Raw genomic sequence first — 15,366 nt, 5'->3', positions numbered from 1 at the left:
CGGAAAAACTTTATTCTTGCCCGCTAAATAAAGGTTAGCAGAGAGCAGTAATTCTGATTGATCTTTCTGCTTAACCCAAGAGGCAGAAGCTGCCCAGGACATGGTGGGAGACGAGGAAACTCTGTCCCTAGAAGGGTTCAAAATCGTTAAGGAGGAAGTGCTGAACAGACTGTCGGTACTGAAAGCTGACAAGGCACCTGGACCGGATGAGATGCATCCAAGGATATTGAAGGAAGTGAGAGTGGAAATTGCAGGAGGTTGGCCTTAATCTTCCCATCTCCTCGAGACTCGGGGGGGGGGGGGGGGGGGGGGGCGGGCAGAGGACTGGAGAATTGCAAACGTCAAGCCCTTGTTCACGAAAAATCACAAAGATCGTCCCAGAAATTACAGACCAGTTTGTTTAACATCGGTGGTGAGCAAGTTTCAAACAACAATTATTCAGGATCGAATTAGTCACACAGGAAAATGTGGGTTGATTAGGAAGAGCCAGCATGGATTTCTAAAGGGGAAATTATGTTTAATGAACTTGCTGGAGTTTTTTGAGGAGGTAACAGAAAGGGTCGATGAGGGTAATGTTGTTGATGTGGTGTACATGGACTTTCAGAAGGCATCTGATACAGACTTTGATACAGACTGTGAGAAACGTGATAGCTCATGGAATAAAAGGGGCAGCAGCAACATTGATGCAAAATTGGCTGAATAATAGGAAGAGAGGAATGATCAATGGATATTTTTCAGACTGGAAGATTTGTCATGGTGTTCCCCAGGGATCGATATTGGGACCCTTGCTTTACCTGGTAGGGGCTGGTTTCGCTCAAGATAAAGATAGATAGTTTTTTGAAGAATAAAGGGTTATGGTTTTTGAAGAATAAAGGAATAAAGGGTTATGGTTTTTGAAGAATAAAGGAATAAAGGGTTATTTATGGTGTTCGGGTGGGAATGTGGAGCTGAGTCCACAAAGGATAAGCCATGATCTTCTCATTAAATGGTGGAGCAGGCTCGAAGGGCCTGATGGCTGACACCTGCTCCCAGTTCTTATGTTCTTAGTTGGCTGGACAGCTGGTGATGCAGAGCAGAGCAAAGAAAACAACGTGGGTTCAATCCCCGTACTGGCTGAGGTTATCCATGAAGGTCTGGCCTCCTCAACCTAATAATAATAATCTTTATTGTCACAAGTAGGCTCACACTAACACCGCAATGAAGTTACTGTGAAACTTTGCCCTTGCCTGAGGTGTGGTGATCCTCAGGTTAAACCAGCACCAGTCAGCTCCCCCTCAAAGGGGAAAGCTGCTCATCTGGGATTGTGGCGACTTTACTAACGACTTTTCTGATATATATATATATATATATTTTTTAAATTTAGATTATCCAATTCATTTTTTCCAATTAAGGGGCAATTTGCAGCGTGGCCAATCCACCTCCCCTGCACATCTTTTGGGTTGTGGGGGCGAAACCCACGCAGACACGGGGAGAATGTGCAAACTCCACATGGAGAGTGACCCAGAGCCGGGATCGAACCCGGGACCTCAGCGGCGTGAGGCAACGGTGCTAACCACTGCGCCACCGTGCTGCCCTGTTTCTGATATATATTAATGATCTAGACCTTGGTGTGCAGGGGACAATTTCAATGTTTTCAGATGACACAAAACTTGGCAGTATAGTAAACTGAAGAAGACAGTGTAGAACTGGAAAAAGGACAGAGTCAAGTTGGAGTGGGCAGATAGGTGGCGGATGAAGTTCAATGTGGAGAAATGTGAGGCGATGCATTTTGGGCGGGTGAACATGAAGAGACAAGGGGCGGGATTCTTCATTAGCTGACGTCAAAATCGGGATAAGCAATTGGGCGGAGAATCAGTTCCGACAACAAAATCGCAACAGGCGCCGATTTGACGCCAAATCGCAATGCTCCAGCACCGCGTGAGCGCCGCCAATGTGTTCCGAAACAGACAGTAAACACCGTTAGCATATCATTAGCGGGCCCCACCCGGTATTCTCCGGGGCCTCCGCGATTCTCCGCCTCCGATGGGTCGAGTTCCCGTTGGCACGGTTCACTTGTGCTTTTAAAAATCATGAAACCGTACTGCCAGGGGTTAGGTTACAGGGGGTTGCTGGGGGAGGGAGGGGGGGAAGATGATCTGCTGACGAGGGAGAGAACTGAACCAGGTAACAGGGAAGAGGTCGGGGGTGGGAGCTGCCAAGAGGCAGACTGGGGGGGGGCACGGCACATGGGCAGGGAGTGGCTGATCGGCGTGGGCGGGGGCGTGGGGGGGGGCAGGGTGCCCTCCAACCAGGCTGATTACCTGGAATATTCGAGTGTTAAACGGGCCGGTCAAGAGGGCACGTGTGTTCGTGCACTTACGGGCTCTGAAGGCGGATGTAATGTTGCTGCAGGAGACACATTTGAGAGTGGCGGACCAGATTAGATTACGGAAGGGCTGGGTTAGCCAGGTATTCCATTCGGGGCTTGACACTAAGACCAGAGGGGTCGCGATCATGATTAACAAACGGGTTCAGCGGACAGCACACTTGCGGAAGGAGGTGGTAGATTTCTCATGGTCCGGGGGAAGCTTGAGGGGGTGAGGGTGGTCCTAGTGAATGTTTACGCTCCAAACTGGGATGATGTAGATTTCATCAAAAGGCTGGTGGGGAAAATCCCCGACTTGGATTCGCACAAGCTGATTATGGATGGGGCCTTCAATACAGTCCTTGATCCTGACCTGGATCGGTCATGCTCCAGAACGGGCAGGGTCCCGGCAATGGCAAAGGAACTGAGGGGGTTCATGGAACAAATGGTGGGGGTAGACCCCTGGAGAATCAGTCGGCCGACGGGGAAGGAGTTCTCGTTCTATTCACATGTTTGCACTGAGTGCTGAATTTGGTGCTTTTTGAGTGCGATAGTGAGAGTTTGGTGACCGAGGGAGTATAAGGCTTCATTTTTATCTAAAGTTTAGTCTTTCTTTTATTTAGTTAATTAACTTAAAAGTTGCTGTTTGGTTTAGAAGAAGGTGAATTTTCAATCAGCTTTAAACAGGCTTCTACTTCTAGGCACTTGCAGTTGGAGCTTGTTAATTAGTTAATTGGATTAGGCCAGTTTTTCAGAGGCTAGATTCACAGTATAAAAGTGATCCCCTACAGTGCAGACTTTGTTTGCACTGAATGCTGAATTTGGTGCTTTTTGAGTGCGATAGTGAGAGTTTGGTGACCGAGGGAGTGCTGAATTTGGTGCATTTGAGTGCGATAGTGAGAGTTTGGTGACCGAGGGAGTGCTGAATTTGGTGCTTTTTGAGTGCGATAGTGAGAGTTTGGTGACCGAGGGAGTTAGGTGAGGAGGGAGTAAGGTGCTCCTTTCATTTTGTTTCCGACATTTCCGCAAAGAGTGCAAAGAGAGCCAGGTGTTTACAGGAAGTGTAGCTGACTGGGAGCAGAGTCGGAGGGCGGAGATCTAGTTAGTCCACACAGCAGCTATATTCTTTAAGGTAAGAGGGGATGGAGGCTAGGCCAGTTACATGCTCCTCCTGTAGGATGTGGGTGGTGAGGGATACCACCGGTGTCCCCACTGACTATACCTGCGGGAAGTGCACCCAACTTCAGCTCCTCAAAGACCGTGTTAGGGAACTGGAGCTGAAGCTGGATGAACTTCGGATCATCCGGGAGGCAGAGGGGGTGATTGAGAAGAGTTACAGGGAGGTAACCACACCCAAGGTACAGGACAAGAATAGCTGGGTTACAGTCAGGGGGAAAAAAACAAACAGGCAGACAGTGCAGGGATCCCTCGTGGCCGTTCCCCTTCAAAACAAGTATACCGTTTTGGATGCTGTTGGGGGGGATGACCTACCGGGGGAAGGCCCTAGCGGCCAGGTCTCTGGTACTGAGTCTGGCTCTGGGGCTCAGAAGGGAAGGGGGGAGAATAGAAAAGCAATAGTTGTAGGAGATTCAATGGTTAGGGGAATAGATAGGAGATTCTGTGGTCGCGAGCGAGACTCCCGGAAGGTATGTTGCCTCCCGGGTGCCAGGGCCAGGGATGTCTCGGATCGTGTCTTCAGGATCCTTAAGGGGGAGGGGGAGCAGCCAGAAGTCGTGGTGCACATTGGTACCAACGACATAGGTAGGAAAAGGGGTGTGGAGGTAATAAACGAGTTTAGGGAGTTAGGCTGGAAGTTGAAAGTCAGGACAGACAGAGTTGTCATCTCTGGTTTGTTGCCGGTGCCACATGATAGCGAGGCTAGGAATAGGGAGAGAGTGCAGTTGAACACGTGGCTGCAGGAATGGTGTAGGAGGGAGGGCTTCAGGTATTTGGATAATTGGAGCGCATTCTGGGGAAGGTGGGACCTGTACAAGCAGGACGGGTTGCATCTGAACCAGAGGGGCACCAATATCCTGGGAGGGAGGTTTGCTAGTACTCTTCGGGAGGGTTTAAACTAATTTGGCAGGGGAATGGGAACCGGATTTGTAGTCCAGCAACTAAGGTAGCCGATATTCAGGACGCCAAAGCATGTAATGAGGCAGTGGGGAAGGGAACACTGACAAAGGAGAGTATTTGCAGGCACGGAGATGGGTTGAAGTGTGTATACTTCAACGCAAGAAGCATCAGGAATAAGGTGGGTGAACTTAAGGCATGGATCGGTACTTGGGACTACGATGTGGTGGCCATCACGGAAACTTGGATAGAAGAGGGGCAGAAATGGTTGTTGGAGGTCCCTGGTTATAGATGTTTCAATAAGATTAGGGAGGGTGGTAAAAGAGGTGGGGGGGTGGCATTATTAATTAGAGATAGTATAACAGCTGCAGAAAGGCAGTTCGAGGAGTATCACCCGATTGAGGTAGTATGGGTTGAAGTCAGAAATAGGAAAGGAGCAGTCACCTTGTTAGGAGTTTTCTATAGGCCCCCCAATAGTAGCAGAGATGTGGAGGAACAGATTGGGAAACAGATTTTGGAAAGGTGCAGAAGTCATAGGGTGGTAGTCATGGGCGACTTTAACTTCCCAAATATTGAGTGGAAACTCTTTAGATCAAATAGTTTGGATGGGGTGGTGTTTGTGCAGTGTGTCCAGGAAGCTTTTCTAACACAGTATGTCGATTGTCCAACCAGAGGAGGGGCAATATTGGATTTAGTACTGGGTAATGAACCAGGGCAAGTGATAGATTTGTTAGTGGGGGAGCATTTTGGAGATAGTGACCACAATTCTGTGACTTTCACTTTAGTAATGGAGAGGGATAGGTACGTGCAACAGGGCAAGGTTTACAATTGGGGGAAGGGTAAATACGATGTTGTCAGACAAGAATTGAAGTGCATAAGTTGGGAACATAGGCTGGCAGGGAAGGACACAAGGGAAATGTGGAACTTGTTCAAGGAACAGGTGCTACGTGTCCTTGATATGTATGTCCCTGTCAGGCAGGGAAGAGATGGTCGAGTGAGGGAACCATGGTTGACAAGAGAGGTTGAATGTCTTGTTAAGAGGAAAAAGGTGACTTATGTAAGGCTGAGGAAACAAGGTTCAGACAGGGCATTGGAGGGATACAAGATAGCCAGGAGGGAACTGAAGAAAGGGATTAGGAGAGCTAAGAGAGGGCATGAACAATCTTTGGCGGGTAGGATCAAAGAAAACCCCAAGGCCTTTTCCACATATGTGAGAAATATGAGAATGACTAGAGCGAGGGTAGGTCCGATCAAGGACAGTAGCGGGAGATTGTGTATTGAGTCTGAAGAGATAGGAGAGGTCTTGAACGAGTACTTTTCTTCTGTATTTACAAATGAGAGGGGCAATATTGTTGGAGAGGACAGTGTGAAACAGATTGGTAAGCTCGAGGAAATACTTGTTAGGAAGGAAGATGTGTTGGGCATTTTGAAAAACTTGAGGATAGACAAGTCCCCCGGGCCTGACGGGTTATATCCAAGGATTCTATGGGAAGCAAGAGATGAAATTGCAGAGCCGTTGGCAATTATCTTTTCGTCCTCACTGTCAACAGGGGTGGTACCAGGGGATTGGAGAGTGGCGAATGTCGTGCCCCTGTTCAAAAAAGGAACTAGGGATAACCCTGGGAATTACAGGCCAGTTAGTCTTACTTCGGTGGTAGGCAAAGTAATGGAAAGGGTACTGAAGGATAGGATTTCTGAGCATCTGGAAAGACACTGCTTGATTAGGGATAGTCAGCACGGATTTGTGAGGGGTAGGTCTTGCCTTACAAATCTTATTGAATTCTTTGAGGAGGTGACCAAGCATGTGGATGAAGGTAAAGCAGTGGATGTAGTGTACATGGATTTTAGTAAGGCATTTGATAAAGTTCCCCATGGTAGGCTTCTGCACAAAGTAAGGAGGCATGGGATAGTGGGAAATTTGGCCAGTTGGATAACGAACTGGCTAACCGATAGAAGTCAGAGAGTGGTGGTGGATGGCAAATATTCAGCCTGGATCCCAGTTACCAGTGGCGTACCGCAGGGATCAGTTGTGGGTCCTCTGCTGTTTGTGATTTTCATTAATGACTTGGATGAGGGAGTTGAAGGGTGGGTCAGTAAATTTGCAGACGATACGAAGATTGGTGGAGTTGTGGATAGTAAGGAGGGCTGTTGTCGGCTGCAAAGAGACATAGATAGGATGCAGAGCTGGGCTGAGAAGTGGCAGATGGAGTTTAACCCTGAAAAGTGTGAGGTTGTCCATTTTGGAAGGACAAATATGAATGCGGAATACAGGGTTAACGGTAGAGTTCTTGGCATTGTGGAGGAGCAGAGAGACCTTGGGGTCTATGTTCATACATCTTTGAAAGTTGCCACTCAAGTGGATAGAGCTGTGAAGAAGGCCTATGGTGTGCTCGCGTTCATTAACAGAGGGATTGAATTTAAGAGCTGTGAGGTGATGATGCAGCTGTACAAAACTTTGGTAAGGCCACATTTGGAGTACTGTGTACAGTTCTGGTCGCCTCATTTTAGGAAGGATGTGGAAGCTCTGGAAAAGGTGCAAAGAAGATTTACCAGGATGTTGCCTGGAAACGAGGAAAGGTTGAGGGTGCTAGGCCTTTTCTCATTAGAGCGGAGAAGGATGAGGGGCGACTTGATAGAGGTTTATAAGATGATCAGGGGAATAGATAGAGTAGACAGTCAGAGACTTTTTCCCCAGGTGGAACACACCATTACAAGGGGACATAAATTTAAGGATGAAAGGTGGAAGATATAGGAGGGATATCAGAGGTAGGTTCTTTACCCAGAGAGTATTGGGGGCATGGAATGCACTGCCTGTGGAAGTAGTTGAGTCAGAAACATTAGTGACCTTCAAGCAGCTGTTGGATAGGTACATGGATTACGGAAAATTATATAGTGTAGATTTATTTGTTCTTAAGGGCAGCACGGTAGCATTGTGGATAGCACAATTGCTTCACAGATCCATGGTCCCAGGTTCGATTTCGGCTTGGGTCATTGTCTGTGTGGAGTCTGCACGTCCTCCCCGTGTCTGCGTGGGTTTCCTCCGGGTGCTCCGGTTTCCTCCCACAGTCCAAAGATGTGCGGGTTAGGTGAATTGGCCAATGATAAATTGCCCTTAATGTCCAAATTGCCCTTGGTGTTGGGTGGAGGTGTTGAGTTTGGGTAGGGTGCTCTTTCCAAGAGCTGGTGCAGACTCAGGGGGCCGAATGGCCTCCTTCTGCACTGTAGATTCAATGATAATCTATGATTAATCTAGGACAAAGGTTCGGCACAACATCGTGGGCCGAAGGGCCTGTTCTGTGCTGTATTTTCTATGTTCTATGTTCCATGTTCACAAGGGTTATTCTCGTATTGACTTCTTTATTATGAGTAGGGACCTTTTGGAGAGGGTGAGGGATACAGAATACTCGGCAATCGCTATTTCGGACCATGCTCCACATTGGGTCGACCTGCAAGTCTGCAAAGAAAGTTACCATCGCCCACAATGGAGGTTAGAGGTGGGATTGTTGGCAGATGAGGGGGTGCGTGAGAGAGTGGGGAAATGCATGCAGAACTACCTGCAGGTCAACGATACAGGGGAAGTCTCAGCAGCGGTGCTCTGGGAGGCGCTGAAGGCGGTGGTGAGAGGGGAACTGATCTCAATCTGAGCCCATAGGGACAGAACGGACAGGGCGCGGATGGACAGACTGGTTCAGGAGATGATACGGACGGACAGGGAATATGCAGAGTCCCCCGAGGGCAGAGTTACTTAGGGAACGACGGAGACTGCAGGTGGAGCTGGGGGCGTTATCCACTGGGAAGGCCGTAGAGCAGCTCAGAAAGGCGAGGGGTGCGGTGTATGAGTGTGGGGAGAAAGCCAGCTGAATGCTTGCACAGCAACTTAGGAAGAGGGAGGCGGCCAGGGAAATGGGGACGGTAGTGGACGGGGCAGGGAACCGGGTTGGAGACCCGGCAGGATTGAACAGGGTATTCAGGGACTTTTACAGCAAGCTGTATACCTCGGAACCCCCCACGGGGCCGGAGGGGATGAGGCGCTTCTTAGATGGGCTGATCTTCTCAAAGGTGGGCAGGGGGATGGTAGAGGGGCTGGGGGCCCCGATTAGGGCTGAAGAAGTAATGGGGGGCCTGAAGGCCGTGCAGTCGGGTAAAGCCCCGGGGACGGACGGATATCCAGTGGAGTTCTACAAAAGGTTCTCGGGGATAGTGGGGCCGGTGCTGGTTAGGGTGTTTAACGAGCCGAGGGACAATGGGGTGTTACCCCCAACAATGTCGCAAGCCACCATCTCGCTGATATTAAAACGGGATAAAGATCCGGAAGCCTGTGGGTCCTATCGGCCAATCTCCTTGATTAATGTTGACGCTAAACTACTGGCCAAGATCCTGGCGCCCAGAATCGAAGACTGTGTACCGGACGTGATTGTGGAGGACCAGACGGGGTTTGTAAAGGGCAGGCAGCTGGTAGCCAACCGAAGACGGCTACTCAATGTGATTATGATGCCCCCGGAGGGCAGAGAGGTGGAGGTAGTGGTGGCAATGGATGCCGAAAAGGCTTTTGACCGGGTGGAGTGGGACTATTTATGGGAGGTGCTGGGACGGTTTGGGGAAGGCTTTGTGGACTGGGTTAGACTGCTATATCAGGCCCCGGAGGCTAGTGTAAGGACGAACCGGACGACATCTGAGTATTTTCGACTATACCGAGGGACAAGACAGATGCACCATTGAAAGTATCCTATCGGGCTGCATCACAGGTACTCCACCAGCCCTACAGTGGTGGCGGCTCTGCGGATTTGGAGCCAATGGAGGAAGCATGCGGGGGAAGTGGGAGCGTCGGTCTGGTCCCCAATATGCAACAACCACCGATTTGTACCGGGGAAGATGGACGGCGGGTTTCGAGCATGGCGGGGGTTGGAAGGATGGGCGACTTGTTCCTGGAAGGGAGCTTCGCGAGCATGGGGGCGCTGGAGGAGAAGTTCGGGCTGGCAAGGGGAAATTACTTTCGGTACTTGCAGGTGCGGGATTTCGTACGTAGACAGGTCCCGTCCTTTCCACGCTTTCCACCAAGGGGGATCCAGGACAGGGTAGTTTCCGGTGGAGAGGTAGGAGAGGGGAGAGTCTCGGATATTTATAAGGAGCTTATGGGAGCGGAGGACGCAGGGGACCGAGGAACTGAAACTCAAGTGGGGGGAGGAGCTTGGTGGGGAGTTGGAGGGAGGCGTATGGGCAGACGCTCGGAGGAGGGTAAATGCAACCGCAACATGTGCCAGGCTCGGCCTGATTCAGTTCAAGGTAGTTCACCGGGCCCACATGACGGTGGCCCGGATGAGTAAATTCTTTGGGCTGGAGGACAAGTGTGCTAGATGTGCGGGAGGACCAGAGAACCATGTCCACATGTTCTGGGCGTGCCCAAAACTCAGGGGGTACTGGCAGGGATTTGCGGACGACATGTCCCGGGTACTGAAAACAAGGGTGGCGATGAGTCCAGAGGTGGCGATTTTTGGGGTGTCGGAGGACCCGGGAGTCCAGGAGGGGATAGAGGCCGACGTTGTGGCCTTTGCTTCCCTGGTAGCCCGGCGATGAATACTGTTGGCCTGGTGGGACTCAAAGCCCCCAAAGACCGAAGTATGGCTGTCGGACATGGCAAGTTTTCTCGGCTTGGAAAAAAAATCAAATTCTCCTTCTGAGGATCACTATCGGGGTTCGCCCGGAGGTGTCAACCATTCATTTGACTTCATCGCGGGGAACTAATCGTCAGCAGGGGTGGGGGTAGAATAGTCTAGAGTAGGGGGAAGAATAGACGGGTCTATTTGCAAGAGAGGAACTGTTATTTGCACTATGTTTTTGTAATTGATATTTGCACACTAATGTATATTGTTACTATTTACAATGCCAAAAATACCTCAATAAAATTGTTTGTTAAAAAATAAAAATCATGAAACCGGTGGCGGCTGCTGAGGGAGAGAGAGGGGGGAGGGAAAGTGTCCAACATCGTCATAGTTTACTGACAGTTGTGCCGCTGGCCGGGGGCTTCTGCCAGGGCCGGGGAAGTAGCGGGGGGGGGGGGGGGTTGGCTGTGTGCCATGCAGCTGCTCACACCGCTAACAGCCCACTTTGAACTTAGGGCCACAGGTTGTTAAGGGTCACCCCCCCCAGGTGCCCTCTGGCCCCAGCCGACCCGTCAGCTGTATGGGCGCGCTCCAGCACAACCAGTGCCACCTTGTTGGCTGGGATGAGTGTGTGTGGGGAGTGTAATGTGTGTGCGGCTGGGATGAGTGTGTGTGGCGAGTGTAATGTGTGTGTGCGGCTGGGATGAGTGTGTGTGGGGAGTGTAATGTGTGTGCGGCTGGGATGAGTGTGTGCGGGGAGTGTAATGTGTGTGTGCGGCTGGGATGAGTGTGTGTGGGGAGTGTAATGTGTGTGCGGCTGGGATGAGTGTGTGTGGGGAGTGTAATGTGTGTGTGCGGCTGGGATGAGTGTGTGTGGGGAGTGTAATGTGTGTGCGGCTGGGATGAGTGTGTGTGGGGAGTATAATGTGTGTGTGCGGCTGGGATGAGTGTGCGTGGGGAGTGTAATGTGTGTGTGCGGCTGGGATGAGTGTGTGTGGGGAGTGTAATGTGTGTGCGCGGCTGGGATGAGTGTGTGTGGGGAGTGTAATGTGTGTGTGCGGCTGGGATGAGTGTGTGTGGGGAGTGTAATGTGTGTGTGCGGCTGGGATGAGTGTGTGTGGGGAGTGTAATGTGTGTGTGCGGCTGGGATGAGTGTGTGTGGGGAGTGTAATGTGTGTGTGCGGCTGGGATGATTGTGTGTCGGGAGTGTAATGTGTGTGCGCGGCTAGGATGAGTGTGTGTGGGGAGTGTAATGTGAGTGTGTGGCTGGGATGAGTGTGTGTGGGGAGTGTAATGTGTGTGTGCGGCTGGGATGGTGTGTGTGGGGAGTGTAATGTGTGTGTGTGGCTGGGATGAGAGTGTGTGGGGAGTATAATGTGTGTGTGCGGCTGGGATGAGTGTGTGTGGCGAGTGTAATGTGTGTGTGCGGCTGGGATGAGTGTGTGTGGGGAGTGTAATGTGTGTGTGCGGCTGGGATGAGTGTGTGTGGGGAGTGTAATGTGTGTGTGCGGCTGGGATGAGTGTGTGTGGGGAGTGTAATGTGTGTGTGCGGCTGGGATGAGTGTGCGTGGGGAGTGTAATGTGTGTGTGCGACTGGGATGAGTGTGTGTGGGGAGTGTAATGTGTGTGTGCGGCTGGGATGGTGTGTGTGGGGAGTGTAATGTGTGTGTGCGGCTGGGATGAGTGTGTGTGGGGAGTGTAATGTGTGTGTGCGGCTGGGATGGTGTGTGTGGGGAGTGTAATGTGTGTGTGTGGCTGGGATGAGTGTGTGTGGGGAGTGTAATATGTGTGTGCGGCTGGGATGGTGTGTGTGGGGAGTGTAATGTGTGTGTGCGGCTGGGATGAGTGTGTGTGGGGAGTGTAATGTGTGTGTGCGGCTGGGATGAGTGTGTGTGGGGAGTGTAATGTGTATGTGTGGCTGGGATGAGTGTGTGTGGGGAGTGTAATGTGTGTGTGCGGCTGGGATGAGTGTGTGTGGGGAGTGTAATGTGTGTGTGCGGCTGGGATGAGTGTGTGTGGGGAGTGTAATGTGTGTGTGCGGCTGGGATGAGTGTGTGTGGGGAGTGTAATGTGTGTGTGCGGCTGGGATGGTGTGTGTGGGGAGTGTAATGTGTGTGTGCGACTGGGATGAGTGTGTGTGGGGAGTGTAATGTGTGTGTGCGGCTGGGATGGTGTGTGTGGGGAGTGTAATGTGTGTGTGCGGAGTGTAATGTGTGTGTGCGGCTGGGATGAGTGTGTGTGGGGAGTGTAATGTGTATGTGTGGCTGGGATGAGTGTGTGTGGGGAGTGTAATGTGTGTGTGCGGCTGGGATGAGAGTGTGTGGGGAGTGTAATGTGTGTGTGCGGCTGGGATGAGTGTGTGTGGGGAGTGTAATGTGTGTGTGCGGCTGGGATGAGTGTGTGTGGGGAGTGTAATGTGTGTGTGCGGCTGGGATGAGAGTGTGTGGGGAGTGTAATGTGTGTGTGCGGCTGGGATGAGTGTGTGTGGGGAGTGTAATGTGTGTGTGCGGCTGGGATGAGTGTGTGTGGGGAGTGTAGTGTGTGTGCGCGGCTGCAGCTTATCAGCCTCCCGAGTGTGAATCACGGACCCGGCGAATCCAGCACCGTTTCTCATTGGAATCGATTGTGTTCCACGCGACCCCGGTGCCAGCCCCTTAACGGTTGCTGAATCGACCCCGGGGCGAGCCCCTCAATAGTAGAGGAATCAGTCCAGGTTCGGCACCACTTTTTCTGTCATGAAAGTTCACAAATTCTGCGTTGGTGTCGACGTCAGAACAGAGAATCCTGCCCAAGATTTCTGCCTTGATAAATGAGCTGGAAATGACTGACTGCCTGTTTTTTCTCTTCAGGTGTGTGATTCAGACACAGTATTGGACCCAGCCTGTACTGCAGAGATGGCCAGAGTCTTGGATGGAGATCCCAGTGTAGGTGCAGTTGGTGGGGATGTACAGGTTCGCACAAATTCCTGGAAATGTCTGAATTGTGACAATTTCAGTCGGTTGCTCCACCTGACAGTAAGAAATGTTCCAGAATGAGCCAGAAACAAATTCCCTGAAATTGGGCTGAGGATTGGAGTTTCTCAGAAGCAGCTCAACTGGGGTGGGATGGTGGCGGGAGGCGGTGAACCCACGGGAATTACTTATATTGAGCAACCGCAAGTTTGTTTTTTAAAATATGTTTTTATTAAGAATTTTTCAATAACAATATTTTCCACCTGACAAACAACCCCCCCCGCCCCCCTAACAAAGAAAAGAAAGAGAACTCGCGTGGCAAGACATGATCATGGCAAGTCAATAAGATACAAAACTTTATACATTGGATTCTTCCCGTACATGTCAGTTTCCGGATGATTCATGTGTTTTCTTGCTCAAATGCCCCCCAGAGAACCCCCCCCCCCCAAACGAACGATGTCCCCCCCCCCGGGTTGCTGTTGTCCGACCTTCATCTAACGCTCCGCGAGATGGTCTAGGAACGGTTGCCACCGCCTGTAGAACCCCTGCGCAGACCCTCTCAAGGCAAACTTTATCCTCTCTAACTTGATAAACCCAGCCATTTATCCAGGCCTCCACGCTGGGGGGCTTCGCCTCCTTCCACATTAGCAAGATCCTTCGCCGGGCTACTAGGGACGCAAAGGCCAGAATACCGGCCTCTTTCGCCTCCTGCACTCCCGGCTCGTCCACTACTCCAAATAGTGCTAGCCCCCAGCTTGGCTTGACCCGGACTTTCACCACCATAAGACATAGGAGCGGAGGTAAGGCCATTCGGCCCATCGAGTCCACTCCACCATTCAATCATGGCTGATTTCAACTCCATTTACCCGCTCTCTCTCCATAGCCCTTAATTCCTCGAGAAATCAAGAATTTATCAACTTCTGTCTTAAAGACACTCAACGTCCCGGCCTCCACCGTCCTCTGTGGCAATGAATTCCACAGACCCACCACTCTCTGGCTGAAGAAATTTCTCCTCATCTCTGTTCTAAAGTGACTCCCTTTTATTCTAAGGCTGTGCCCCCAGGTCCTAGTCTCCCCTGCTAATGGAAACAACTTCCCTACATCCACCCTATCTAAGCCATTCATTATCTTGTAAGTTTCTATTAGATCTCCCCCTCAACCTCCTAAACTCCACCTTAGATATTGTTCCCGCCACTCCCCTCCAGAACCCCTCCAGTGCCGGGCATGACCAAAACACATGGACATGGTTTGCCGGACTTCCTGAGCACCTCTCACATCTGTCCTCTACCCCAAAGAACCTGCTCAGCCTCGCCCCCATCATATGCGCTCTGTGAACCACCTTAAATTGTATCTGGCTAAGCCTGGCGCACGAGGAAGAGGAATTAACCCTACTTAGGGCGTCAGCCCATAGCCCCTCCTCAATCACCTCCCCCAACTCCTCCTCCCATTTACCCTTCAGCTCCTCTACCAAAGCCTCCCCCTCTTCTTTCATCTCCTGGTATATCGCCGACACCTTGCCCTCCCCGACCCATACGCCCAAAATCACCCTGTCTTGAATCCCCTGTGCCGGGAGTAGCGGAAATTCCCTCACCTGCCGCCTCACAAATGACCTCACTTGCATGTACCTGAAAAGCGTTTCCTGGGGGTAGCCCAAACTTCTCCTCCAGCGCCCCTAAGCTCGCAAACGTCCCGTCAATGAACAGGTCCCCCATTCTTCTAATCCCTACCCGATGCCAGCTCTGAAATCCCCCGTCCACCCTTCCTGGGACAAACCGATGGTTGTCTCTGATCGGGGACCACACCGAGGCTCCCGTCGCACCCCTGTGCCGTCTCCACTGCCCCCAGATCTTTAGCGTTGCCGCCACCACCGGACTCGTGGTGTACCTTGTCGGTGAGAGTGGCAGCGGTGCCGTCACCAGCGCCCCCAGGCTCGTTCCTTTGCAGGACGCCATCTCCAACCTCTTCCACGCCGCCCCCTCTCCCTCCATCACCCACTTACAGATCATTGCCACGTTGGCTGCCCAATAATAACCACCCAAATTTGGCAACGCCAACCCTCCTCTATCTCTGCTACGCTCCAAGAACTCCCTTCTTACCCGCGGGGTCTTGCTCGCCCACACAAATCCCATAATGCTCCTGCTTAACCTCTTTAAAAAAGCCTTAGTGATCACAATTGGGTGGCATTGGAATACAAAAAGAAATCTCGGGAGGACCACCATTTTAACCGACTGTACCCTACCCGCCAGCGAGAGTGGCAACATGTCCCACCTTTTAAAATCCTCCTCCATCTGTTCCACCAACCGTGACAAATTAAGTTTGTGCAGTGCCCCCCAGCTCCTAGCTACCTGAATCCCCAAGTATTGAAAGCTCCTTTCCGCCCTCCTCAATGGTAGGTCGT

At 51.3% G+C, this 15,366-nt stretch overlaps 1 protein-coding gene across 2 annotated transcripts in view; it reads left to right on the top strand.

Moving 5' to 3' along the window:
• The window catches only part of LOC140430296 (hyaluronan synthase 3-like), an 84,486-nt gene that overhangs the window by 56,006 nt on the left and 13,114 nt on the right, over nucleotides 1-15,366 (top strand). Inside the window, exon 3 of one of the 2 annotated variants that reach the window (XM_072517716.1) lies at nucleotides 12,867-12,968. In XM_072517716.1, the coding sequence (XP_072373817.1) occupies nucleotides 12,867-12,968 (102 nt within the window). Of the gene's footprint in view, nucleotides 1-12,866; nucleotides 13,032-15,366 lie in introns of both variants that reach the window. The other variant, XM_072517715.1, reaches the window with a different exon arrangement.

Source organism: Scyliorhinus torazame, chromosome 10 (genome assembly GCF_047496885.1).
Source record: "Scyliorhinus torazame isolate Kashiwa2021f chromosome 10, sScyTor2.1, whole genome shotgun sequence".
In the NCBI taxonomy this organism is placed as follows: Eukaryota; Metazoa; Chordata; class Chondrichthyes; order Carcharhiniformes; family Scyliorhinidae; genus Scyliorhinus; species Scyliorhinus torazame.
Note: the sequence above shows the minus strand (reverse complement) of the source record. Positions and strands in the feature narration are given on the sequence as shown.